The following is a 26,790-nucleotide window of genomic DNA, read 5'->3' on the forward strand; positions in this document are numbered from 1 at the left end:
TTCCAAGAACTGCAGTGAGGTTTGATCCAGATTCCTATGGAGACCTCCCTCTGCCCTGGGACCCAGTGCACGTGAAAGTCCGTGTGCACCTTTTAAGAATGGGGTCTCCATTTCCCCCAGTCCCGTGGAGCTCCTGTGCACAAGCCCCACTGGCCTTCAATGCCACATGCTCCAGGGGCTCTTTCCCCCAGTGCCAGATTCCCGCACATGAGGGTTTGATGTGGGGCTCAGAGCTCTCACTCCTGTAGGTGAGTCTCTGTGAACCAGTTAGTTTTCAGTCTGTGGAGCTTCCTACCCTGGAGGTATGGGGTTGTTTATATCATGAAATCACTCCTCCTACTTCTTGATGTGGCCTCCTCTTTTTCTTCTGGAGTAGGTTATCTTTTTGAAGGTTTCCAGTCCATTTGGGTGGAGATTGCTCAGCCTTTAGTTGTGAATTTTGTTGTTTTTAGGAGAGAAGTTGAGCTCCTGTCCTTATATTCTGCCATATTAATCCTCTCTCCTTAAATTTATTTTTATTTTTATTATTTTCCTACATAGAACTTCTTAAAAAAATAAAATTTATTTAAGAGCACTTGTAGGTTCACTGCAAAATTAAATGGAAGGTACAGAAATTTTCTGTTTACCCCTATCCCACACATTCATGGTCTCCCTCATTGTCAGTATCTCCCACCAGAAGGAATACTTGTTATGATCAATAGCTGTGCATTGACTCATCTTTATCACCCAAAGTCCAAAATTTACAGTATGGGGTTAGACATTCTCTGAGTTTGAACAAATGTACAATGATAGGGTTCCCTCATTGTGCTATCATACAGAGTATGTTCACTGCCCTAAAAACCCTCTGTACTTTGCCTCATTATCCTTCTCTCCTTCCCCATCCTACCTCGGATCCCTGGCAGCTGCTCATCTTTTTACTGTCTACACCATTTTATCTTTTCCAGGATGTAATATTGTTGAAATTACATAGTTTGTATACTTTTCAGATTGACTTTTTCTATTAGTAATAGGCATTTAAGAATCCTCTATGTCTTTTTATGGCTTGATAGTCATCCTTTTTTAGTGCTGAATAATATTCCATTGTCTGGATGTGCCACAGTTTATTCATCTATTCACCTACTGAAGGACATCTTGGTTGTTTCAAGGTTGTGGCAATTATGAGTAAAGCTACTACAAACATCTGTTTGCAGGGTTTGTGGTGGATGTAAGTTTTCAGCACCTTTAGGTAGATACCAAAGAGGATAACTGCTGGATCATATGTGAGTATTTACTTTTGTAGGAAACGAACTGTCTTCTGAAGCCATTTTGCATTCCCACAAGCAATGAGTGAGAGTTTCTGTTGCTTCACATCCTTGCTAGCTAGCATTTGGTGTTGTCAGTGTTTTGGATTTTGGCCTTTCTAGTAGGTTTGTGGTAGTGTCCTGTTGTTTCAGTTGGCATTTCCCTGATGACATACATTGTGGAGCATCTTTTTCTTTGCTTATTTGGCATCTGTATAGCTTCTCTGGTGAGGTGTCAAGATCTGATCCATTTTAAAAACCAAATTGTTTTCCTATTGTTGCATTTTAAGAGTTCTTTGTATATTTTGGATAACAGTCCTTTACCAGATATATCTTTTGCAAAAGTTTCTTCCTTGTCTGTGACTTTAACATTCTTTCTCCGAGTAGAAGTTTTTAGTTTTAATGATGTTCACTTATCACTGATTTCTCCCATGAATCATGCCTTTGGTGTTGTATAAAACGCCCTTGCCATACCCAAGGTCATCTAGATTTTCTCCTGTTTTACTTTCTGGAAGTTTTATAGTTTTGCTTAAGGTCTGTGATCCATTTTGAATTAATTGTTGCGATGGGCCTGAAGTTTGTTTCTAGATTCATTTTTTTAAACATGTTGTTGTCCAGTTATTCCAGCACCATTTGTTGAAAAGATTTTGCTTCTTAGTAAGAGATCATTTGGCTGTTTCTGGGTTTTCTGTCATATTCCATTGATCTGTTGTCTCTTTGCCATTGCCACACTGTCTTGATTACTTTAGTTTTACAGTAAGTCTTGAAGTCTGGTTGTGTCAGTTCTCCAACTTTCTTCTTCTCCTTAAATGTTATATTGACTGTTCTGGGTCTTTTGCCTCTCCATATAAACTTTAGAATCAATTTGTCATATCCACAAAACAGCTTGCTGAAATTTTGATTGAGATTATATTAAATCTATCAATCAAGTTGGAAACAACTGACATCTTGACAGCATTGAATCTTCTCATCCATGAACATGGACCATTTTATTAGTTCTTTAATTTCTTCCTTCTGCATTTTGCAGTTTTTGTCACATATATTTTATATCTATTTTGTTATTTATACCTAAGCATTTCATTTTGGGGGATGCTAATGTGAATGGTATCTGTTTTTAATATCAGATACCACTTGTTCATTGCTGGCATCTAGAAAATTGACTTATGTGCATTAACCTTGTATCTTAGACCCTTGCTATAACCCCTTGTTCCTGGAGTTTTTTGGTTAGTTCTCTCAGATTTTCTACATACATGGTCATGTCATCTGTGAACAAAGACAGTTTAATTTCTTCCTTCTCAACTTGTATATCTTTTATTTCCTTTTCTTGCCTTATTGCATTAGCTAGGACTTCTAGTACAATGTTGAAAAGGAGTGGAAAGAGGGAACATCCTTGCCTTGTTCCTGATCTCGGCGGGAAAGCTTTTTGTTTCCACCATTAAATATGGTATTAGCTTAGAGTTTTTATAGATACTCTTTATCAAGTTGAGGAAATTCCCCTCTGTTTCTAGTTTTCTGAGTATCAAGAATAGTTGTTAGACATTAACATACCTATGTATGTATGTAGTTATGCATATACTATATATACACCATAGTTATGTGTTCCTTGAACCTCTGTATGGCAGAGATTAGGTTGTCTCCATTTTGGGATTCTCAAAGTTTCTAGAATCTGGTAGGAGCTAATATTTATTTATAAGTAGGTTAATTAATATAAAAAAAAGAATGAGGGCTAGAAAAACATGAAGTGATGCCATTCATAGCAACGAGGTTGCAACTAGAGATTATCAAATTAAGTGAAATAAGTCAGAAGGAGAAAGACAAATGCCATATGATATCACTTACATGTGGAAACTAAAATATGGCACAAAGGAACCTATCTACAAAACAGAAACAGACTTGCAGACGTAGGGAACAGACTTGTGCTTATCAAGGGGGTGGGGAGAGGGAGAGGGATGGAGCTTTGGGGTTAATAGATGCAAACTGATACATTTAGAATGGATAAGCAATGAGGTCTTCCTGTATGACACAGGCAACTATATCTAATCTCTTGGGATAGACCATGATGGAAGATAATATAAGAAAGGGAATGCATATATATGTATGACTGGGTCACTTTGCCGGATAGCAAAAGTAGGCACAACATTGTAAATCAACTATACTTTAATAAAAATATTTTTAAAAAAGAATGGTTGTTAGATTTTTTCAGATACATATTCTGCATCTATTGAAATGACCATGTGACTTTTCTTTTTAGCCTATTAATGTGATGGATTACATTAATTGGTTTCCTATTGTTGAACCAGCCTTGCATTCCTGAGATAAATCCCATTTGATTGTAATGTGTAATTCTTTTTATACATTCTTAGATTCAATTTGCCAGTATTTTGTTGAGGATTTTTGCATCTGTGCTCATGAGAAAGATTGTTCTTTAGGTTTCTTATAATGTCCTTGTCTGGTTTTGGTATTAGAGTAATGCTGGCTTCATAGAAGGGGTTAGGAAGAACTCCTTCTGCTTCTATCCTCTGAAAGAAATTGTAGCAAATTGATATAACTTCTTCCTTAAATGTTTAGTAGAATTTATCAGTGAACCTATCTGTGCTTGGTTCTGTTTAGGAAAGGAATTAATGGTTGATTTAATTTCTTTAATAGGATAGGCCTAGTCAGATTGAACTCACTTTTGGAAAAGACTTGGAGAATAAGTTATCCACCCTAGGGACTTGTGAGTCTCCAGTTTTGACTAAAAAGTTGTTCATGGTCCTCATAAATGCAAGTCTCCATCTGCCCCAGTCTTGGTCATATTGGAACTGTATTCACTTCCCTCTAGATGTGCTTCATTAAGTTATAGGTGTTTCTTCATCTGTGCGATGGGTAATAATGGTACTTCTCTCATAGGATAAGTGAAATTGAAGTGTAGACTGTGAAGCATAGGGCCTGATACCCAGTCTCTCCTCTGGTGCTTGGTATTTCAGTGTAACTTTTGGCTGTGGAGCCCATCTTCAGCTTCCTTCATCTGACTCAGTGGACATGAATGGATTCTCACAGTGTGCCTGTGATTCCCCATCCTCAGCCAGATGCTTCCCAGTGGGATTTCACCCTCAGATTGTATGCTTTCTGGCAAGCGTATGTCCGCTTGATGTGCAGTAGGGTTTGTTCCCTGTGAATAGGACATGAAAGCAGCATAGTGCAGTGACTGACCAACTGTCTGTATTCCATTCTAGCTCTGCCATCAACTGCTTGGTTATTCATCTTCTTTTGGTTTGCGCATGATTTAGATGAAGTAATTAAAATCATGTCTGTAAAATTTCTCTGTAAAGGAAGCCAGCACTTAGAACTAGTGAAGAAACTAGCAAAGGTTTAAGGAAACTAGCAAAGGTTTAAGAAACTAGCAAAGGTTTAAGGAAGCAGTGGTTCTCTTCTTAATAGAAAAGAGACATTTGTAGGTAAAACAAAAAGATGGGATTTCTGGTGGTGCCCTGCCTCAACAATCTGTGAAATCTTCATGGAAATGATAGTGGTTCATTTAGCTGATAGAGAGTAAATGTTCCCAAATGATCCACATGTTTTCACAGGCAGTGAGAGCAAAAATCCCATGGAGGCTGAGCAGACAGCTACTTATTGTCTGAAGCTAAGTATGAGAACAGGGTTGTTACAGAGTTGCTCCTCTTGCAGGTAAAAGACAAGTCAGAACATAAGGCAGAAACCTTTGCCTCAGATTACCCTTGAACATCCCTTAAATTGCTCAAACATCACATGCAGACAAATCCTTTGGTTGGTACCATCATTTTTCTCCTGCCATTGACACACAGATTGTTGGGCTTTTTGGATGAGCACCAGAGGAAGTAGATAGGTTGTATTTAGGACTGCATTGTACCAGAGCTATGCACCTAATACACTACTAGAATCCCACCATGCGAGAAGCATGTGGAGGGCACTGAGAGTGGCTGAGGGAGCAGCAGATATGTGTCTCTCAACCTGCAGAATCATCCCCCTTCTTGTAGAGCACATGTAGTTGAATGCGAGTGAGGTAACTGCTCAGGCTACAACTCCACTGTGACAGTGAGGGGCAGTGTCATCTGAGGATGCAGGAAGTGCTATGGACACTTCTGTCTTAGCCATTTTGATGTTTGACAGGGACTCTGGACATTGACAGTCCTCAGTAATCAAAAGAAAATATATGCCTGTTGTACACATCATAGAGTCAACTGTTAATATTTGATATGGAAATTAGAGGTTCTTGGGGTGAGGCTTTACAGGCTAAGACTCTCCTATTGTGTCAGTGAAAGAATGATTGTTGACTTCAAGTTCTTTAGCCAGAATTCAGTAGAGGTTTCCTTTATTAAAAATAGTTTACTTTAACAAAATTATTTACAACGTTTTTCAGTTTTATAGTTTCTGTTGGAGCCAGACATGTGTACTCTAAGCCTTGAATGAATTTGTATATGTACTCATATATACATATGTATATACACACACACACATTAAAATAAGAGTATATGCATGCAAAATATTTGCAAAGTGTGTGATTTATTTGATTGTTTTTAGAGATTGTCAGGTTTAAGCAGATCTATTCCGCATTAGATACGCTGGAACTTTTTGTACACTCTCCCTTTTCCCTCGCTGCCTTCTAGGTGGAAAAATTCTACCCAAGCTATATAGTGTGGCGGGAAGTTTCTGGCCCCAAAAGATGGACAAACTTGGGTTCACATCCTGCATGCCTGTTCTCAGTAGCTCTGTGTCTTTGGAGGTTATTTCACAACTTCTCTGGTTCTTGGTTTCCTCATTCGAGAATGAGAGTAAATTATCTACCATATTGAACTTTGAGAGGGTGGGGGGAATGTTTGGCAAATGCATGGCTCCTAAAACACTCTTAAGAAATGCTTCTGCTGCCCCTGACTACTGAGAGCTGGTAATTTGCCCCTTTCCTCCTTTGTTGGCCTCACTCAAACTTCATCCTTGTTGCCTTTAGTCTGTTTCTCTGCAGACAGCAAGGAAGTCTCCACTGCTTTAGTGCGGGGCCCTCTAAGGTCCAGTTCTCATGTTGGGGGGTGGGGTTTGGGTTGGTTAATTCTGGGCATGGCTTTCTGGAGGACCTAGACCCCTCCATGGCTTCTGTGGAAGGGTCTCCTCAGATATCTCCCTGGTTTTTATCTCTGTCATCTGTGTGACTCCTGACCAAATGCCTTGTTTGTTTATTCTTGATCCTAGTGTAGCTCTTATCAAAAGTGATAAAGATCAACCTGTAAGAATGCAAGTAAGCAACTTTTGGAGAAGTGTGGAAAGCAGTTCCCAAGGAAGCAAACTCATGCTGAAGATGTTGGGGGTGAGAGTTGGGAAACCACCCAGCATCTGTGTGTTGTCTGGAGGGAAGGTTTGCTGCTGCCTGGCTGTAAAAGAGCCACAGAACAGCCCCCTGAGCCCTACAAGGCTCTCTGTCAGGAAGAAATGATGTCACAGGCCAGCTCGAGGAAATACACGTTAAACAGGCTCCAAGCACTTGATATTTACTTGACGTTAGGTTTTACTGTATATTTTTCTTAAGTTTCTGGTGATTTAGTAAGCAACTGAGGAATAACAGGTCCTTTTAAGGGAGAAAAAATTTGTAGCTTGATACCTGCCAGTCACCAGTCACCATGACTTACTTGCAATCTTGCTCGTGGATTTCTTCATGATACACATAAAGGGTAAAATAAAGATGTGGTGAGTCCCATGTATTGTCCCTGAAATGAGAAAGGAACGTTCTAGCAGACTGCTTAAGAGAAGTACATTTTTATTTGCATTTGGGCACCTTTTCATTATTTGCATTTTATTTTGGGGGTTCACTTCCCCGTTTCTTCCTTTCAAACTGGAGAAGTCTTCATTTGTGTGCCCTTTAGCTCTTAAAAAGAGTACCTTTTTATGCACTAATTCTTTCACGGGTTCCTTCTCCCAGCTCTCTGGACTTGCCAGCAGCTAAGTTGGCAAGAGATTTTCCTGAGCTTCCTTCCTAAGAGCACACTGTAGGTGGGTAGGACTTTTTAGGTGGTAACATTTATTTTTCCAAATGACCTCAGAAGTAACTCTTAGTTACTTGCATCTTCTTTTCACTCAGTGATTTAATGAGGCTCTATGAACATTTGTTTTATACAAGCTTATTGGGCTCTGGGCTAGAAGTGAGGTAGATATAAAAGTAAATAAATGGCCCCAAGCTTTGGGAGCCTTCCAGCTTAGTGAGAGAGGCAACAACTTTTAAGACATTGTGGTGTCTGCAAAGTGTTGTGACCGCAGAGAGAAGAGTGGGAATCGTTTTGGTGGAGCTGTTAAGTTTCCAAGTGTGGGTGACACTGGAGGGTGTTCTTAAAGCATGAGTTATGGGTTACAGGGCAGACAGGGGTTGAGTTGCCTGGAAAGACTGCCTTGCAGTCTTACAAGGCCTCGCAGGGCAGGAGGTCTTTGAGGCCAGGATGGAAATCCAGGGAGGCCAGGGAGGATTTGATTTTTCTGGCAGTAGGGTCTTACTCTTTTGACCTTTTTTTTTTTTTTTCTTTTTCTTTTTAGGGCTGCACCTATGGCATATGGAGGTTCCCAGGCTAGGGGTCAGATGGGAGCTGTAACTACTGGCCTATGCCAGAGCCATAGCAATGCGGGATCTGAGCTGCATGTGTGACCTGCACCACACAGTTCGTGGTAACGTCAGATCCTTAACCCACTGAGTGAGGCCAGGGATCAAACCTGCGTCCTCATGGATATTAATCAGGTTTGTGTCCACTGAGCCACAGTGGGAATTCCAACTTTGAGTATCTTAAACCTCGCATGCTCTGCAGAGAGCCTTGCTTGTGAAAACACCAGGGAGTCGGAAGTGCAGGGCTGCACTCGCCTCGCTGGCTTTCTGGGAGGAGGAAGGATCTCAAGACATGGCATCTTAGGCAGATGCTGGGAAGTTCGAGTGTGTTAAGGAATGATGGTGTCTGTCAGCTTCTGGAAATAGGGTAATTGACCATGGAGCACAATAAACAAACTCTGTTAAAGGCCAGATTGTAAACATTTTAGGCTTTGAGGGCCATATGGACTGGGTTGTTGTAACCACTCACCTCTCACTCTAGCACATCTCAGCCATAGACAGTTCATACATGAGTGGTCAAGGCCATGTTCCACTAACATTTTATTTACAAAAATGTGCAAGGGATCAGATTTAACTCCTAGACCAAAAGTTTGCCAACCAAACTTTTACCTTGGAGGGAAAGGACAAGGTGAATGCAAAGTTAGTATTTATTCAGTACTTACCACATATTGACCCTTTGTAAAGGTTTTTAACCCTTAATGTAGGCATTAGTCCCACTTATAGTTGATGGAGAGACTCAAGAGTTTAGACAACTTGCCTGGAGGTTACACTGCAACTTAGTGACTGACTGGGATTTGAACTTCATTGCACCTGATTCCAAAGCTGAGGCATCTCCACGTCACTTTAGTTGTTGTCCAGAACATTAGCCTTCAGTCAGATCCCCCTCAAAAGGTACACATTGCACAGAAGCCGTCAAGCTCTGCATTCCCACTGCTGTCCTTCACACGACCTTCAGTGAAGCAGCACTCTTCTGCTTCACCTTTGTACTTGTTTGCCAGGGCTGCCATGGCAAAGTATGATAGAGTAGGTGGCTGAAACAACAGAAATTCATTTTCTCATGGGTCTGGAGGCTGGAAGGCCAAGATCAAGGTGCTGACATGTTTAGTTTCTTTCTCCTGCAGCCTCTGTCCTTGGCTTCCAGATGGCCACCTTCCCCCTGTGTCTTTCCTCTGTCTCTGCATCCCTGGGATCTCTTTGACCAAATTTCCTCTCGAAGGGCACCACTCAGACTGGATTAGGGTCCACTTCTATGGCCTCGTTTTTAACTTAATTACCTCTTTAAAGGCCTGGTTGCTGAGTACATCACATGGAACACCTTCAGCCTGTAAGGACCCTCTTCTTCTGTGGCAGATATCAAGGGATTGTTGGGAACACAGCCTAAATTCCTTAATACAGAAGCTAAAGGCAATCTCCTGTGTGTGAAGGCTACGTGAGTTACCATTTAGCCTTAAATAAAAATGCATATTTTTTAAAAGTTTATTTTAGAACAGTTTTAGATTTATAGAAAAGTCGTGAAGATAGTTCAGAGTTTGCACATGCTACCACATACCCATTTTCTTTTATAATTTACATGGTACATCAGAATGCTACATTGTTACAACTAGTGATCTCATACTGATACATTGTTATTAACCAAAGTCTATGCTTCCTCTTTCTTCAGTTTATAACCTAATATTCAGGATCGTATTCTGGATACCGCATTGCGTTTATTTGTCATGTCTCCTTAGGCTCCTGTTGGCTGTGGCAGTTTCTCAGACTTTCCTCGGTTTTGATGACCTTGGCCGTTGTGAGGTTACTGTTCCAGCATTCTGTAGGACACCCTTCTTTTGGAATCTGTCCAATGCTTCACATGATTAGACTGAAGCTAAGGGGTTTGGGGGAGGAAGACCACAGAGGTATAAAGCACTATTTATAGCGCATCATGTGGATGTGATACTTCAACATAACTTAGCTCAGTTTTTGTTAACTTGGTCACCTGGCCAAGGTAACAGTTGCCAGGTATCTCCACAGTGAAGTCACTCTATCCCACGTCCCTCTCCATACTCTCTGGAGGGAGGTCACTATGCACAGCCCACCGTGAAGGGTGAGGTGTCAGGCTCTCCTCCTTGAGAGTGGAGAATGCACATAAATTATTTGGAATTTTTCTACCTGGGAGAGTCTTCTCTTCTTTCTCACTTATTTGTATCAGTATAACTTCAGAGGTCGATGACATTCAAGTGTTGTACTGTGAGGCACCTGCCATGGGCCCTTGCATGTTACCTTGCATGTTGCCCTGCATGTTACCTTGTTGGCTCTTAGTGACGCTGACCAGCCTTTGCTGGGTGAGTATGTCCCAGTTCTCAGTTCTCTTAGGTCCAGCCTGAAATGGGGGCAGACTGGCTGTAGGATTTTAATTTCTCCATGTAAATTGTTAACCATATGTGTGTGACCTGAGACATTAGATATTAAAATCTGGACCTCCTGCGCCTAACTGCTCATGAGTACAAGCATTACTATCTTCATGGTGAAGAAACACTCTTCTGCATTTTGTCTGAAATTAGCATTGAAGCGGCGCCACCGTGTGGTATGTGCATAGGGATTGCTGTTTCCTAGAAACAATTTCTGAGGAATTCTGCCTCTCTCCTGACCCTATTATCTAGTAGCTAAAATACTTTAAGAAAAAAAAAATGTCAAGTTCTTAAAAGAGAGGCTGCATTCTGACTTTGCCTTTATACACGACTGGGTTTGCATAAAAAGTGAACACTTTAAAGTTAAAATTCCCAGTAGTTGTTTTGTTTTTGCATACCGTTAACTTTTAATGTGTTTCTTTTTCTTTCTTTCTTTCTTTTCTTTTCTTTCTTTTTTTTTTTTTTTGGTATTTTTGCCTCTTCTAGGGCCGCTCCCATGGCATGTGGAGGTTCCCAGGCTAGGGGTCTAATCGGAGCTGTAGCTGCCGGCCTGCGCCACAGCCACAGCAACTGGGGATCTACAACCTACACCACAGCTCACAGCAACGCCAAATCCCCAACCCACTGAGCAAGGCCAGGGATCGAACTCACAACCTCATGGTTCTTAGTCGGATTTGTTAACCACTGAGCCACAACGGGAACCCCTAATGTGTTTCTTAAAGTGAGCTTTTTTCTGATTATTCACAGTTGTTTAATAGCTGGATATAAAAATGCAACAGGTTGAAACCCAGAACTTCTAGATTATTCACTCTGATTATTCACAGTTGTTTAATAGCTGGATATAAAAGTGCAACAGGTTGAAACCCAGAACTTCTAGATTATTCACTCTGATTATTCACAGTTGTTTAATAGCTGGATATAAAAATGCAACAGGTTGAAACCCAGAACTTCTAGATTATTCACTCTGATTATTCACAGTTGTTTAATAGCTGGATATAAAAGTGCAACAGGTTGAAACCCAGAACTTCTAGAGCTTTTCTCTTTGGCTGTAGGTAGGTGGAGGACTTGTTTTAATTGTCCCATTCTTCTTGGGCCAAAAGTTTTCAGAAGTTTAAGCCCTTGTGGAAGGTAGCCAGGACTCCCGCGAGTGCCCACTGTGACATGTGGGAATGAGGGGCTAGTGGGGGATTAGCAGCTCTCTGCCTCCTGGAATGTTTACGTCTGTAGGCCGTGCATCCTCAGAAGGGGAGAGGTGAGAGAGTTGGTGGGATCATTTAAATGTTAGCAAGTGCTGAGCTGGAGATTAGTCTGACAGCCTGAGTTGGTTTTAAAGAAAATCAACAAGCAGTCACTCTTTTTGTTGTATTAAGTCCGTGTGTCACCAAGAACTCTCAATTTAATGCTTATCTAGGTCAGCTTTTGAGAGTGAGGTAAAATTGCCATGGCTTTGATAGATAAAGAAAATTCAGTAAGAATCTGAACTGCAACTGAGCGAATGTGGAAGCCGGCCCCTCTGCTATGTCCTGCACCCAAGGCACTGGTGGAAAGTTGAACGCTGGTGCTGAGAGGGTTGTGAGTGTCTCGGTTGTTACAGGCGATGGCAGATGTGTTGGGAGGAGACGAGCTCTGCCTGTGCCTCTTCATCTGGCTCCTTGTCAGTGATGTCACAGGTCACCTATGTCCTCTGTGAGTGTAATTTGTCCTGTTCCGACTCGAAAGAGATAACAGCAAAGCCCCCAAAATATCGCTTTGCTGCTGTCCCCTTCGGTTTCTGATGTTTTCAAGAGGTATTTCAGATAATGGGAACCACGTGTGTTCAAGTGTGAGCTCCTCTCCGCAGAGGTCAGAGAAGGACGTTTGCCTCAAGCTCACAAGCCCAGCCCACCATGGCTCTCCAGGGCTGTTAGAGACCACTTGTGTGTGTCCTGACACATTGGCCTCTGGCTGCGCACAGCAAGATTACAGGCTGCTCCTGACCTCAGAGATGGTGTCTCAGGGCAGAGTGCCTCCTCTTACAGGTGCCAGGAACACGGAGGAGTGAGTTCTGTGGGGATGCTGACAAGTACACAGTGATGACAGTGAGTACTGCAGTGGCACCTGGAAGGTTCTAGAACTCAGCAGAGGGACCAGAAATGAATGATGGCTAGCTTTGCTGGCCAGCTAGAGGCTGTGGGTAGATTATGTTGGACTTGAAGTTAAGGGTATTTTTTTTCTCCTTCCCTCCTTTCTTCCTGAATTCCTTCCAGGGAGTATTTTGAAAGTAAGAGACTAAGTGACTATACACTGGAGGGGCCATTGTTTTTAAAATGAGCTTTTTGATGTCTGAGAGCAGCATTTTGTCTACAGATGATATGAATTTCAAATTACAGTTCAGTGTGTTGTAGTTAATAATTTTAAACATGGCTTTCCATAGCCTTTAAGTTTAACTTACATTTCTTATGTTTATAATCTAATTTAAAACCATACATTTAAAATAGCTCATACAGCTCAATATAAAAAAAAAACCACAACCCAATAAAAAAATGGGGGTGTTCCAATTGTGGCTTAGTGGTAATGAACACAACTAGTATCCGTGATGACACGGGTTCGATCCCTGGCCCTGCTCAGTGGGTTAAGGATCCAGCATTGCTGTGAGCTCTGGTGTAGGTCACAGATGCAGCTCGGATTCTGTGTTTCAGTGGCTGTGGCATAGGCTGGCAGCTGTAGCTCCAGTTTGATCCCTGGCCTGGGAACTTCCATATGCTGCAGTTGCAGCCCTGATAAAGAGGGGAGACAGAAGACCTGAATAGATATTTCTTCAAAGAAGACTTTCAGATGGCAAACAGGCACATGAAAAGATGCTTAACATCACTAATTGTTAGAGAAATGCAAATCAAAACCATAATGAGCTATCCCTATATTATACCCAATATATTATAATAACCTTTATTGGAGTATAATCTGTAAGAAACCTGAATTACCATGCTATATGCCTGAAACTAACATGATACTGTAAATCAGCTATATTTCAATTTAAAAATAATAAAAATTAAAAATATATTTAAAAAATTTTACTTAAATTTATTTAAACATTACCCATTTTAAATAGGAATCACAAAGTTAGATACTCTGATATGCTACATTTTTAAGACATTAAAATTTTTCTACTAGACATATTCCCTCATTATGCCCAGTGGTGGCAAACTTCATCCTAACTGTAAAGAGAGGTTGGGGCCAGTAATTCAAGATCACGGTTAGGATTAAGTTTGGCTTCTTGTTGAAAACCAAACAAACAAACTAAATATCTAATTGCTTAAACAAGAATGTCTTTTTCTCTCTAGTTAACAGTCCAGAGGTGGGTGGCTCAGGGTCTTGATGACTTCAGTGTATGGTCAGGGAACCAGCCTCCTAGCTTGGTGCTCACCATCGGTATTAGTTTCCTGCAGCTGCTGAAACAAGTTACACAGACTTAGTGGCCCTCAACAACAGAATTTTATTCCCTCACACTTCTGGAGATGGAAAGTGAGAAATAAAGGTATCAGCAGAACTGCACCGACTCTGGGAGCTCTGGGGCAATCTGTTCCTTGGCTCTTCCGGCTCCTGATGGCTCTAAGTATTCCTTGGTGTGTGGCTGCATCATTCCATTCCCATCTCACATGGCCTTCTTTGTGTGTGGGGATCTCATCTCCCTCTGCCTTTCTTTTATAAGGATACTTGGAATGGTACTGTGGGCCCACCTGGGCAATCCTAATCCTTCATTGCAAAATCCTTAGCCACAGCCGCACAGACCATTTTTCCAAATGAAGTAACATACAGACAGGTTCTAGGGATTAGGTCCTGGACATACCTTTGAGAGCCATTATTAGTTTACTGCACCCTCTTACCACAAGGTCACCTCAAGGTTCAGCATGAGAGTTAGAGTACCTGCTGGCATGTCAACAGTTCTGTCAAGAGGAAGAAAGAGAGAAGAGCAAAAAGGGGCCTCTCCCAGCGGGGTTGTTGGCTCCCTTTGAAGAGTCTTTCTTGAAATCCCACCCAACACTCGATTTCCTCTCAGTGGCTGCCAAGGAGGCTAGAAAATGCAGTCTCTTATTCATTTAATGTGCTGTGCTGCTAAAGTATAACTTTCAAAAAGGCAGAAATAGGACATGCAAATATAAAAAGGTCATGTGTCTACAATTTTATTTAGCTCATTCATTAAGTCAGGAACAAGCAAGATGTTCCTACCAGTTGAAACAAGAATGTAGATTTATGTTCTGTGCCAGACAAAATTCATTGGTGTTGCTATCAGTTTTTTGCAGTTTGCAGAGCTGTAAAATAGTTACGTCAACAGGAAGTCCATCGAGTACACACCTATAGAATGAGAGTCTGTAGAGTCAGCTTTATGTAAATAAACCCCCAGTACCTCACCGAAGGGACTGATCTCTTTTGTTTCTTTCCAAATATTGGATACTTTTAAAACTGTGACCTGTTAAAAATCAGGGCTCTCTTCCTGAGCTGGAATGGATGATAGATGCTGAGCCTGACTGCTGGCTGTTTTTGCCTCTCTTTGAGTCAGAGATATTTACCCAGGATGGAAGTTTCATGCAGTAGTGACTCCCCTGCACAGAATGATGCCCTCAATGAGGACATCTTTTTTATTTAATTTTTTTTTCACTCTTTTTATTTACATAGAATAAAATTATTCTTCTGACTTACTTCACTTAGTATGAGAGTCTCTAGTTCCATCCATGTTGCTGCAAATGGCATTATTTTGTTCTTTTTTATGGCTGAGTAGTATTCCATTGTGTATATATACTACATCTTCCTAATCCAATCATCTGTCATGGACACTTGGGTTGTTTCCATGTCTTGGCTATTGTGAATAGTGCTGCAACGAACATGTGGGTGCATGTGTCTTTTTCAACGAAAGTTTTGTATGTGTAACTGGGTTACCATGCTGTACAGTGGAAAATTGACTGAACACCGTAAACCAGCTATAATGGAAAAAAATAAAAATCATTATATTAAAAAAAAATATGTGTTCTGGCAAATACATCAAGTTACATAACACCACTGCAGTCAGGCACTGAACAGTTTTCTCATCCCCAAACATTCCCTCATCTTTCCCCTTTTTAGTCAACCCCTACTTCCTGGAAGCCACTGACCTATAGCTCTTTAGACCTACAGTTTGCATTTTACAGAATGTCATATATATATATATATATAAAAGTACATTATATAGCCTTTTGAATCTGGCTTCTTTATTTCGGGCCACACCTGAAGCATATGGAAGTTCCCAGGCTGGGGTCTAATCAGAGCTATAGCCATCAGCCTATGTCCGCCACACCACAGCAATGCCAGATCCGATCCACATCTGCTACCAACAGCTCAGCAATGCCGGATCCTTAACCCAGTGAGCAAGTCTAGAGATTAAGCCTGCATCCTCATGGATACTAGTCAGGTTTGTTACCACTGAGCCACAACTGGAACTCCTGAACCTGGCTTCTTTCGCTAAGTTATAATGCATTTGAAATTCATCCATGTTGTAATGGGTATCAATATCCCTTTACTTTTTATGGCTGAGTATTATCTATTGTGTGGATATACTGTAGTTTATCCATTCATCAGCTGAGGCATATTTGAATAGCTTTTCAGGGTTTGTTTGTTTTTTTTGGTGATTATGAGTAAAATGCTATAAATATGTGCATACAGGTTTTTGAGTAAATAAATGTTTTCATTCCCCTTGAGCCAGTACCTACTTGTGGAATTGCTTGGTAATATGTTAGGCATTAAGTTTACTTTTATATGAAAATACCAACTGCATTCTAAAGTGGTTGTACCATTTTGCATTCCCACCGGCAATGATTTTCATGCTCACGAGCAATTTTTAATTATAACATTTTTTTTTCTAAATTTTATCTGTTCTGCTAGGTGTGTGGTGGTACCTCATTGTCCAAACTGGGTCTCTTAATGGCCTCAGTGCAAACTAGTCAGGTTGTTACTAACATCCATGGCTAATCTTTTGACCTTACCTAATTAAACTCATAAGGTCTCCTATCCAGAGCATGCTTAGAGAGATTTCTCTATATAAATTGTCGAGTCTTGCATCTCTCTCACCTTTTCTTGCCCTTGTTCTTGGCACCCTGAGTACAGGTAGAAGGATTAACTTTACACAGATGAGACAGGATGAGCGCCATTGCAATTGTGTGTGATGATGGAGCTGAGAAAAGTTTCAGGTGTTTCCTTCTGATGCCATTATCTTTGTGACACAGGACCCAGGGATTCCTGCAGAGGGGAAGAAGGGGGTGTGCACGGGTGCACTCACCCGAGCTTTGTTTGAGGAGGATGGAGAAATCCGGACCTGGGATCTGTGGAGAATGAAGAGCTGCTGGGACAGGGCTGCTCTTCTCCTTCCCTCTCCTGTATGGTTCAGGAGGTCATGGATCACCTGCCAACAGGTGGGGACCTCTGGATGGACTGGGACCCACGGTCTTTCTCCCCACCCCTTCCCTTCCCCCACACATCATCTCCTGCCCTTAGCAGAAAGAGTGGATGAGGTTAGGAGTTTCTTCTCCCTCTCCCACCCAGTCCCTTAGCCCTGGGCAGTGGGCAGCTCTTTCTGTCTATTCAACGTACTTGAATATGAGATGCCTCAGCAGGTTAAGGACCGTATATAATCTCCATGAGGATGCAGGTTTGATTTGATTCCTGGCCTCACTCCATGGGTTAAGGATTCATTGTTGCTGTGGCTGTGGCATAGGCTGGCAGCTGCAGCTCGGATTCAACCCCTAGCCCAGGAACTTCCCTGTGCCGCAGGTGTGGCCCTAAAAAGAAAAAAAAAAAAAAAGAATGAGGTTAGAACAGAATTCCATAGTAGCCGCTGTACTGAATGAATATTTGAAAAACATTCCCAAATCAGGAGATTCCCTAAAAGTTAGTAGTTTATCGCAAATACATATAATTCACTTTAAAAGTAGAAAAGAAACTTTTTCTTCTTGAAATTACTACATATTTGAGTATGTGGTATTGTAAGGAAGCCAACAAGAGGGTACAGCTTTCTTCCTCCAACTGCTTTTATTCTATGGAATGGAGAGCAGATCACTCTTGTCTTCTACCTCTGTGGACTCCCTCTGGGAGTCAGGCAGCCCCACTTCATTCTCAGGCCAGGTCAGACCTTGCCTGTTCCCTCTATGGCTGCTGTCCCCCCCCAGTCCCTTAGCCTTGGGTAGTGGGAGCTCTTTCTGTCTAATCTAGATACTTGAATATAAGCTGCCTCAGGGCATGGATGGGGCTTATATAGCTAAACCCCTGGTTTTCAAACCTGAGTGCATCTCAGAGGTAGCCAGTGCTCTGGGGTAGGGCTGAGAAATTGCATTTCTTTTATTTTTTATTTTTTGTCTCTTTAGGGCTATACCTGGGGCATACAGAAGTTCCCAGGCTCCCCTAGGTCGAATCAGAGGTGTAGCTGCCAGCCCTACGCCACAGCCAAAGCAACTCCAGATCCAAGCCTCGTCTTTCACCTATACTGCAGCTCACAGCAACATCAGATCCTTAACCCACTGAGTGAGGCCAGGGATTGAACCCTCATCCTATGGGTACTAATTGGGTTCTTAACGTACTGAGCCACAATGGGAACTCCTGCATTTCTAATAAGACCCCAGGTGATGCTGTTGCTGCTGGGCTGGTCTAGGGACCATGCTTTAAACATGACTGGTGTTCAACCCTCAGGGAAAGGAAGTTCTCAAGGACCCTGCCTCCCTGTTTCTGGAAGGATAGGGCTTGCTTTCTGCAAGTGTGAATATCCGGAGAACCCCTTCCGCTTTGGGGCTTCTTCCCTAGTTCCTTAGAGGAACTAAAATTACCAGTCCAGGAAGGACTCAGGTCTTTCTTCCAGGGACATTGCAAAACCAGGGTTTGTTATTTTCATGTTTTTGTGATTCTTACCAGCATAATGAAACCAACTTCAGGTATTAGATTCCTTATGATAAATTATAATTATTACCATTAATTACAGGAGGTAAGGCTAGAGATTTCCTCCCTATAAACTCACTCAGGCATGAATGAAAACAAGGCTCAGATGGCATTCTGCCCATATTTAGGCTTATTAGCAGGCTAGCACAAGGCAGCCATGGAACAGTCTTATATGCCTTGTAAAGTTCCAGCTCTGTCCTTTGAGGGGGTCAGGGTCCTGATAGCATTTCATTTCAGTGTTTCCTTGCAGCAAGTATGGCAGTATCTCAAAAACAATATTGTTACTTTTCTATTGTTGCCCTAAGAAATGACTGCAAACATACAAGCTTCAAACAAATTCATTATCTCACAGTTCTGTCGGTTCAAAATCCAGGCACAGCCTGGTGCAGCTGGTTCTCTGCTCTGGGTTTTACGGGGCCCAGGTGAAGATGTTGCATTCCTTTTTGGGGCTCAGGGGATGAAATATTCCCAAGCTCATTCATGCTGGCTGAGTTCAGTGCCATGGGACTCTAGGATCGAGGTCCCCATTTCCTTGCTGGCTCTTGGCTAGCAGGGGGGTCCTTCTCAACTTCGAGAGGCTGGCTGGGTTCTTTGCTTGTGGCTCCCTTCCTCCATTGTCAGAACTAGCAACATGTCAAGACCTTTTCTGACTCCCTCCACCGCCTTCTGCCCCATCTTGCCTTACATTTCACTGACTTGCTACCCTTCTCTCCTTATAGAAGGCCCCAGGCCCTTGTAAAAAAAGTTTCAGGAAGTTTCTGGAAGCTCCTCTGGGACACATCACATGTGTTCATGAGATGACTGACTTCAGTCTTCTTTTTTTTGCCTTTAAGGGTTCATGTGATTACTTTGGGCCTACCCAGCAATCGAGAATGGTCTCTCTAGTTGAAGATCAGCTGGTTAGTAACCTTGATTCTTAACCCCACTGTGGAGTCCCTTCATAGCAGCACCCAGATGGTGTTTGGGTCAATAACTGGGACACAGGAGTCTTGGAATGAGGTCTTTGGGGCTCTGCCTACCATAGGTAGAATTTCAGTTATCCTGATATTTTGAAGCAGGGGCCCAACAACTCCCTGGAATCAGCAGCTGGATCTCCGGCCACTTACTTATCAAGCCTAGGGCATATCTCTGAAGACCTGCTAGGTTCTTACCTATCATGCCAGGGTGCTTCTGTGACATTTCTAGTTAATCCTCTTAATTCAAATACCACAAATTCACCACTGAAAAGGATTTACCAATAGCTGTAATACTAATTAGCAGAGTCAGTAATTTACCCTGTGTGAAAGTCCATTTCTAACCTCAAGTGTGCTAATTAATTAGCGTACCGTGGTGTTGGTTGCTGATAAGGATGGCTAGCTGACCGACTTGGACTTGCTGTAGCCTTAGCTGTTGTGTGTGGCCTTTTGATTAAAAACGAGTTAACTCCTCCCCAAGTCTGTATTCTAGATTAAGGATAGCTCATTGCCCTTAGGCAGGAGATTAAAGCCAACCGACACACATTTATATGGCACCGTTTATGTTGTCGTGTTTTGAAATAAAATTCAGACGATGTGATAGACTCTTGTCCCCTTCACTGAGAGCTTTGGGGAGTGCTGTCACATTTCATTGTCACCCAGTGCCTGGCACACAGTGGATGTGCAACAGATACTTGTTGAGTAAGTAAATAAGGTGAATGAATGTATTTTCATGCTGTAATACATGAAAAGTTAGATATGTTATGGGAACAGCATGGCAGACAAACTGCATTGGGAGAAAGTGGAAACAGTACTCAGAGTGCTTTGTTGAACTAGGAATTTATTGTATTCATGGTGGTACAAACATGCACACTGTAAGCTGAGACTTACACATCTTTGCCAGCATTTATTTTTCACGATGTTTTGTTGAAGGGAGTGTGGCTCCATTTTGATGTATTATTTTCCTACTAGATTTAAGCCCCTTAATGGCAGTGCACATTGACACCACACAGTGGCTGCACAGTCCATGAATGAAGAAAGGCTGTCCACCCTTCTCTGTGCCCTCTTACAAAAAATAAGATAGTCAAAATAAGAAAAAGGAGGCTTCCTCTGATTAACAGGGGGTAACTTTTGTATTTCATTCACCATCTGCGGATTACCCATTTTTTCCCTCTTGCCTTCTATTTCTAATTTGCTGGAATGAACAGTCTGAATTGCTCCAGACCTCATTTGTCTTTTGAGTATGAAGAGGGTACAGCAGTAATAACTCAGATTGCACTTACTGCCCATGTCTCCTCACTCAAGGCCCTGGGCCCTTGTTAAAGTGTTTCTGAAAGTTTCATGAAGCTCCCAGGGGGACAGGTCATGTGTTCAACCGGGAAAGTATCTGCTGCTAGGGCAGCTGGTGCTTTTCTCCTGGAGCCCTGCCCCACATCAGCTCCCAGTACCCATGTGTCATTCCCTGGAGCTTAGCCCTCAAGTAGCATCTCAGGGTTTTATTTATGGTCTGCTTCTCTTAGGAGAAATCTGAGTGATGGACCACATTGTTCTTGAAACTGCCCTCCCCTTGGGCCAAGGCTTTCTGCTTGAGTCAGTTCATTGTGTGGCTCTTTCTTCTTCAAAGTGAGTCCTCCTAAAAGGCTCTCACCCCCCATAGACATAGGTAGGCTTGTAGGCTGTCCTGCCAGTTCACCTGACCAGCCTCAACCTGGCCTGGGACAAGGTAGCGAGGCAAAGCCAGGCTCCCTCTGTCCTGTAAACTTAGGCTGAATCTACCCCTTTTATAGTCCCAAAGTGCATGTCTCTTCTTCCCCCTCAGTAATGCTTTCTTGGAGTTCCCATCGTGGCTCAGCAGTTAACCTGACTAGCATCTACGAGGTTGCCGGTTCTATTCTGGGTCTGCTCAGTGGGTTAAGAATCTGGCATTGCCATGAGCCGTGTTGTAGATTGCAGACGTGGCTTGGATCCTGTGTTGCAGGGGCTCTGGCGTAGGCTGGCAGCTACAGCTCCAGTTAGACCCCTAGCCTGGGAACCTCCATATGCCACAGGTGCAGCCCTAAAGAGACAAAAAAGACAATAATAATAATAATAATAATAATAATAATAATAATAATAATAATGCTTTCTTTTGCAGGGTACAGGAGTGAGAGGGGCCAGACTTTGGAAGCTCAGTAGAGATACTGTGTCCTTTAAAAACCCAAGACTGTGATCTGATAGCTTACAGTTCACCATTTCTTGTTGAATATTTAATGACATTTGCTTTAGTGACAGAGGCCCCCTACCCCACAAAGAAATCCTTCTCCTCATCCTTTTGATTTTTCTCATCTTGTTGTGAACATTTCCCAACGTGAAATGAAAACACAGACCAGATAAAATTGACAGGAACCTTTACTGTGAAAGTTCAAGGTGCTTTAAAAAAAAAAAAAAAGATCCCTAAAATGATTGATAAAACAAGGGCATCACTTTTCTTAGTCTCCAGATGTCATGAAAAATATAAGACCTGCTTTAAATGCAGTAAGTAGCCTCAGGTGTTCTGCGTCCCAAATATTGCTTTCACATGTATATATAATTATTTTTAACTGAAACACTCAGAAATGAAAAGTCACCCCTGCCCTTCTCTCTTGCGCTGCCTGGAGATAAAGCCCAGTTTGGTTTATTTCTGCCGGTCCTTTTAAAAATATATTCCTTATATGGTCATTTCTAAGCAGCAAAATAGTCAGCCATGTGATTAAAATGTCAAAAGGAGTAGGAAAACTGGCTTCTGGAAAAGTGTATTTGGAGATTTATATAAAGGCAGGAAGCAAAGGGGGAGGCTGTGATCCAGGCTGCTGAAATAGAGGGTGACTGTCCTGCTACCGCCTGCCCCCCCCCCCAACACAGCCCATATACACTGAGAGGAGCTGGGTACCTGTTTAACCTCTGGAGGCACATTTTGGGCTTCTTTTCTTTTTTCTTTCTTAATGGCCACACCCACAGCTTATGGAAGTTCCCCAGCCAGGGACTGAATCCAAGGCACAACTGTGACCCACACCTCAGCTGTGGCAATGCCAGATCTTTTAACCCACTGTGCTGGGCTGGAAATTGGACCTGGGCCCCCAAGCAAGCCAAGCCACTGCAGACAGATTCTTAACCCACTGTGCTACAGAGGGAACTCCTCTCTTCATTTGAAGAGCCCTTGATCTTTAAATTTGGGAGTCCCCTTCCCCTGTATCATAGAGGGACAGGGGATGGGAGGGAAATTGCGATGAGGAAAGGGTTTCAAAGTTGCTATGAACTGAGTGTTATTTACTTACTAAAAAAAAATTTTTTTTAATGGAGTTCCCGTCGTGGCTCAGTGGTTAACAAATCCGACTAGGAACCATGAGGTTGCGGGTTCAATCCCTGGCCTTGCTCAGTGGGTTAGGAATCTGGCATTGCTCAGCTATGTTGTAGGTTGCAGACACGGCTCAGATCCCACATTGCTGTGGCTCTGGTGTAGGCCGGCAGCTACAGCTCTGATTTGACCCCTAGCCCAGGAACCTCCATATGCCACGGGAGTGGCCCAAGAAATGGCAAAAATAAATAAATAAAAATAAAATAAATTTTTTTTATTAAGGCATAGTTGATTTACAGTGTTGTGCCAATTTCTGCTATACAGCAAAGTGACCCAGTTACACATACCTATCCATTCTTTTTTGTATTCTTTTCCATCATGGCTTATCCCAGGAGATTGGATGTAGTTCCCTGTGCCGTCTAAAGGTAGAACTGGTTGATCAAGAACAGTCCTCATTTATCTTAAACCTTGCAAACTGGGCAAGTTGGTGTCCCACCCATGGGACAGAGACTCTGCTCAGACCCTGGCAGAAGGGTGGTCTTCCTTAGAGGTCCCACCTGAGGTGGCCTGTGCTCTGCATACTTTGATACTTTTCTCTCAAGGTATGGCCTGTGGTCCCAGCCACACCTGGTAAGTACATCAGAGTCTGCATCTTAACAAGACTCCCAGGGGGTCCTTATGCCCAGTTAGGTCTGAAAAGTGCTTTATACCAGTGCCTTGTTGAGCTGCCCAGTGGTGGTTGGGAGGCAGAGCAGCTAGACGAGCCCATTTCAAGATAATACCTTACAGTCTTATTTTTAAGAGCCTCTTGCCTTAAACAGTCAGTAGCCACATTCCATACTTTATGGGTAATTATTATTGTCGTATTGGATTCTGGTTAATTTTCGGGGATTGACCTGATAACACTTGGTTTACGTAAAGGAGGGAAGTTATTTTACTTTAAGGTGGCTCATGCTTGGGAATGTTGAGCATTTCATTTTAAACAAAAAGCTGTGTGCAGAAAGGTGCTGGGCAGTCGTTTCTCCTGAGTAAGGGGATGTTGGGGGATGAGTTTTTCACTTTTGACCTCCGTTGTTGCAAAAATTTGGCTACTTCGTTGAGGAGTTTTTCATTTCAGCAGCATAGAACTCAGTGTCACTGTGGTTTAATAGATGGTGGCTTAGTGTAACATCAGTGGCTCCTAACTGGTGGGGCTGCCAGTTGTCCTGTCTTGTGGTCCCTCTGGTCAGCTCATGGACTCTGGACACCCTTTGTCATAGAGCCTCCTGTGCAATGGAAACAGTAGTTCTTCTCCGGTTTACTCTGATTCCTCAGGGTTCCTTTTTTAACCTATTTTGGCTGTTTTCTTTTAGGGTAGGGTCTTTCCTCCACTATCTGTGATCCTGGTTTGTGTTTAAAAATAAATCTGGTTGAAAGGGAGCTGTGTGTAAGTGTGTGTGTGTGTGTGTGTGTGTGTGTGTGTTGAGGGCAGCCTTTGTAGTGGTGTGATTCATCAGGAATCCACCATTTCTTTGGGGGCCCGTCCTCAAATGTGATTTTATAGGTCTTTTCTCCCAGAGAGGGATCCTCTAATCCCTTCCTGCAAGCTTGCTGTCAGCGTGTTCACAGCCTGGGGTAGGGGTGGGGGTGTGTGGAGAGATGCATCTGGGACACATGCATCTGCACATAGAATGTTTTTTTCTTTTCTTTTCTTCTTTTTTTTTTTTCCCATCTTTTCTAGAGCCACACCAGTGGCATATGGAGGTTCCCAGGCTAGGGGTCGAATCAGAGCTGTAGCTGCTGACGTACACCAGAGCCACAGCAACCACAGCAACGTGGGTTCCAAGCCACATCTGCGACCTACACCACAGCTCACAGCAACGCCAGATCCTCAACCCACTGAACAAGGCCAGGGATCGAACCTGCGTCCTGTCCTCATGCATGCCAGTCAGATGTCATTTCTGCTGAGCCACAACGGGAACTCCTGCATGGAGAATGTGTCTTAATCCCAGTGTTTGAGTGTAGCACTCGAGAGTTTGGGTTTGAAATTCACCCTTTCCAGGGAAAAAGTCTGCTTCTGGTAGAAGGAGGGAATGCTTCCTGGCTAGGAAAGGGTTCTGGGGGTCTTAGTCTATCTTCAGGAGCTTTCTACCCTATGCTCCTGCCTTCAGAGGTGTCTGTTATGTGCGAGGCTCAGTCCTCTCTCCCTGCCATTTCTCCCCCTCCCCCCCCGAAGCTTTTTCTGCTGTGTTCAGTCCACGCTCCTTGGCAACCTGTTTCCACTTTCAGAAGTTTGGTTTCTTGCCTGTGGTTGTCTTCTTTCCCCACTGGTCTCTCTTAAATCCCTTTACTGCAGCTTTAATGGTGTTTTGAAAGGGAGTGAGGGCAAACGAGCATTCATCTGCTGTGTTTAATGGAAAGTGCCCAAAGATTCTCTAACGAGCGATTGAGAGGGGAAAGAATAAAACCTCTCCAGTTATAAATTTATCTGGCTTTATAGCATTTGAGATTCAGCTGTTTGTGAAAAGCAATTTATATAAAAGGAGCATGTTGGAGAGCACTGGTTTATATTCACTCCGTAATATCTCAACTCCTAGTAAAAGAGGAGATCAGAGACAAATAAGAATGAATAAAAGATTTGCCCCGCCTGTGGATTGGGTGGTGGAAGGTTCCAGTGCCCTGGCATTTTCTAGGATCGCCTGTTTAATCCTGATTTCTTGTTTTATAAGTGCTGAATGGTGAATTCAATATATGGGTTTCAAACCTGCACTGACGACAGAACTGGTTGAATTCTTGCTCATGCATGAGCCATGAGCAAATTGTTTAACTGATTTGATCCTCAGCCTCCTGACCTAAAAATGGGGGAAATGGTGCTTTTCTCTCAAAATTATTGGGGTTGAAACAATGAATGTACATACATGCTTAGCGTAGTGTGACCACTGAATACAGTGTTAATGACTTTGTTGCATTCTGGGTCTCCTTTCCTTTCCAGCCTCACTGTTCCCTGTGTCAGGCACTGTGCCAGGGCTGGGAGCCAGAGCAACCTGGCCTCTGCTCTCCTGGATTTTCCCCTTAGAGCTGAAGGCTCCCTGATTCATCTTTCAGCTCTGGGACGTACTGAGATCCAAGTTGGGGAGGAAGGGGGCCATATTTGAACCTAGGTCTGCCCAGCTCCTGAGGCTCTGCTCTTAACACCATTACTCAATGTTGAGTGTTTCTTACAGCAAGTGGTCAGCCTCTGACTAGAACAGTTATAGACAAGCAGTTGGGCATAGATGCTTTCTGAAGGCTCTCAGTGACCTAGGGGTTCGATGTTCCAGCCTTTCCTAACAACCATTATACATCCTTGTGAAATAGCCCACATTTTAAGAGAGTGCTTACTATTAGAGAACATTTGAAGGATGTGGGGTAGGATTGGAGGTAGATTGGAGCCTGGAAGTAGATCTCTTTAGATTTGGTGTTACTATATATACCCTAAAGAGTTGAGGGGAGCAGAAAGTGCATGGTTGCTGGTTGGGGCAGTTTGAATCATTGGACAATAATCATAAAAGGCTTTAGCTCCCTTGGGTCCTTTAGATGGAGAAGAACAGATGCCCTTGATCTCTTCCGCCGTAGGGAGTAGGTTCGGGAACCAAGAGTGTAGAAGGTTCTTGTCTTTGTCCTGGGTCCATTTCTGCTTACCCTATGAAGACCCTTCTTCCTAATTGTTGTCTTCTTCACAGCAAATATCCTTGTTTCTCTTCTCTCCCCAGTCTTTCCCCCCATGCATATTTATATATGGATAAGTGTATATTTTTGATAAAATCAGAATTATATTTTGTATACTGTTATATAGCTTACATGTTCCATTTATCTTCCTTCTCCCTCCAATAACCATTTCATTTTAATCTTTTTGTCTTTTTTTTTTTTTTTTTTTTTTTTTGTCGTTGTTGTTGTTGTTGTTGCTATTTCTTGGGCCGCTCCCTCGGCATATGGAGGTTCCCAGGCTAGGGGTTGAATCGGAGCTGTAGCCACCGGCCTACGCCAGAGGCACAGCAACGCAGGATCCGAGCCGCGTCTGCAACCTACACCACAGCTCACGGCAACGCCAGATCGTTAACCCACTGAGCAAGGGCAGGGACCGAACCCGCAACCTCATGGTTCCTAGTCGGATTCGTTAACCACTGCGCCACGACGGGAACTCCTCATTTTAATCTTAAAAAAAATTCCCGGGAGTTCCCGTCGTGGCACAGTGGTTAACGAATCCGACTAGGAACCATGAGGTTGCGGGTTCGGTCCCTGCCCTTGCTCAGTGGGTTAACGATCCGGCGTTGCCGTGAGCTGTGGTGTAGGTTGCAGACGCGGCTCGGAT

The 26,790-nt window shown here is 42.8% G+C and overlaps 1 protein-coding gene across 9 annotated transcripts in view; it reads left to right on the plus strand.

Annotated features, from left to right (window-relative positions):
* The window catches only part of TANC1 (tetratricopeptide repeat, ankyrin repeat and coiled-coil containing 1), a 245,833-nt gene that overhangs the window by 120,584 nt on the left and 98,459 nt on the right, over window positions 1–26,790 (plus strand). Inside the window, exon 3 of one of the 9 annotated variants that reach the window (XM_021074766.1) lies at window positions 16,496–16,681. The exons of 7 other annotated variants lie outside the window; for them this stretch is intronic. In XM_021074766.1, coding sequence (XP_020930425.1) covers window positions 16,648–16,681 — 34 coding nt within the window. In that variant the 5' untranslated portion in view covers window positions 16,496–16,647. Of the gene's footprint in view, window positions 1–16,495; window positions 16,682–19,071; window positions 19,094–26,790 lie in introns of those variants that run through there. One more of the 9 variants, XM_021074768.1, reaches the window with a different exon arrangement.

Source organism: Sus scrofa, chromosome 15 (assembly GCF_000003025.6).
Source record: "Sus scrofa isolate TJ Tabasco breed Duroc chromosome 15, Sscrofa11.1, whole genome shotgun sequence".
Lineage (NCBI taxonomy): Eukaryota > Metazoa > Chordata > Mammalia > Artiodactyla > Suidae > Sus > Sus scrofa.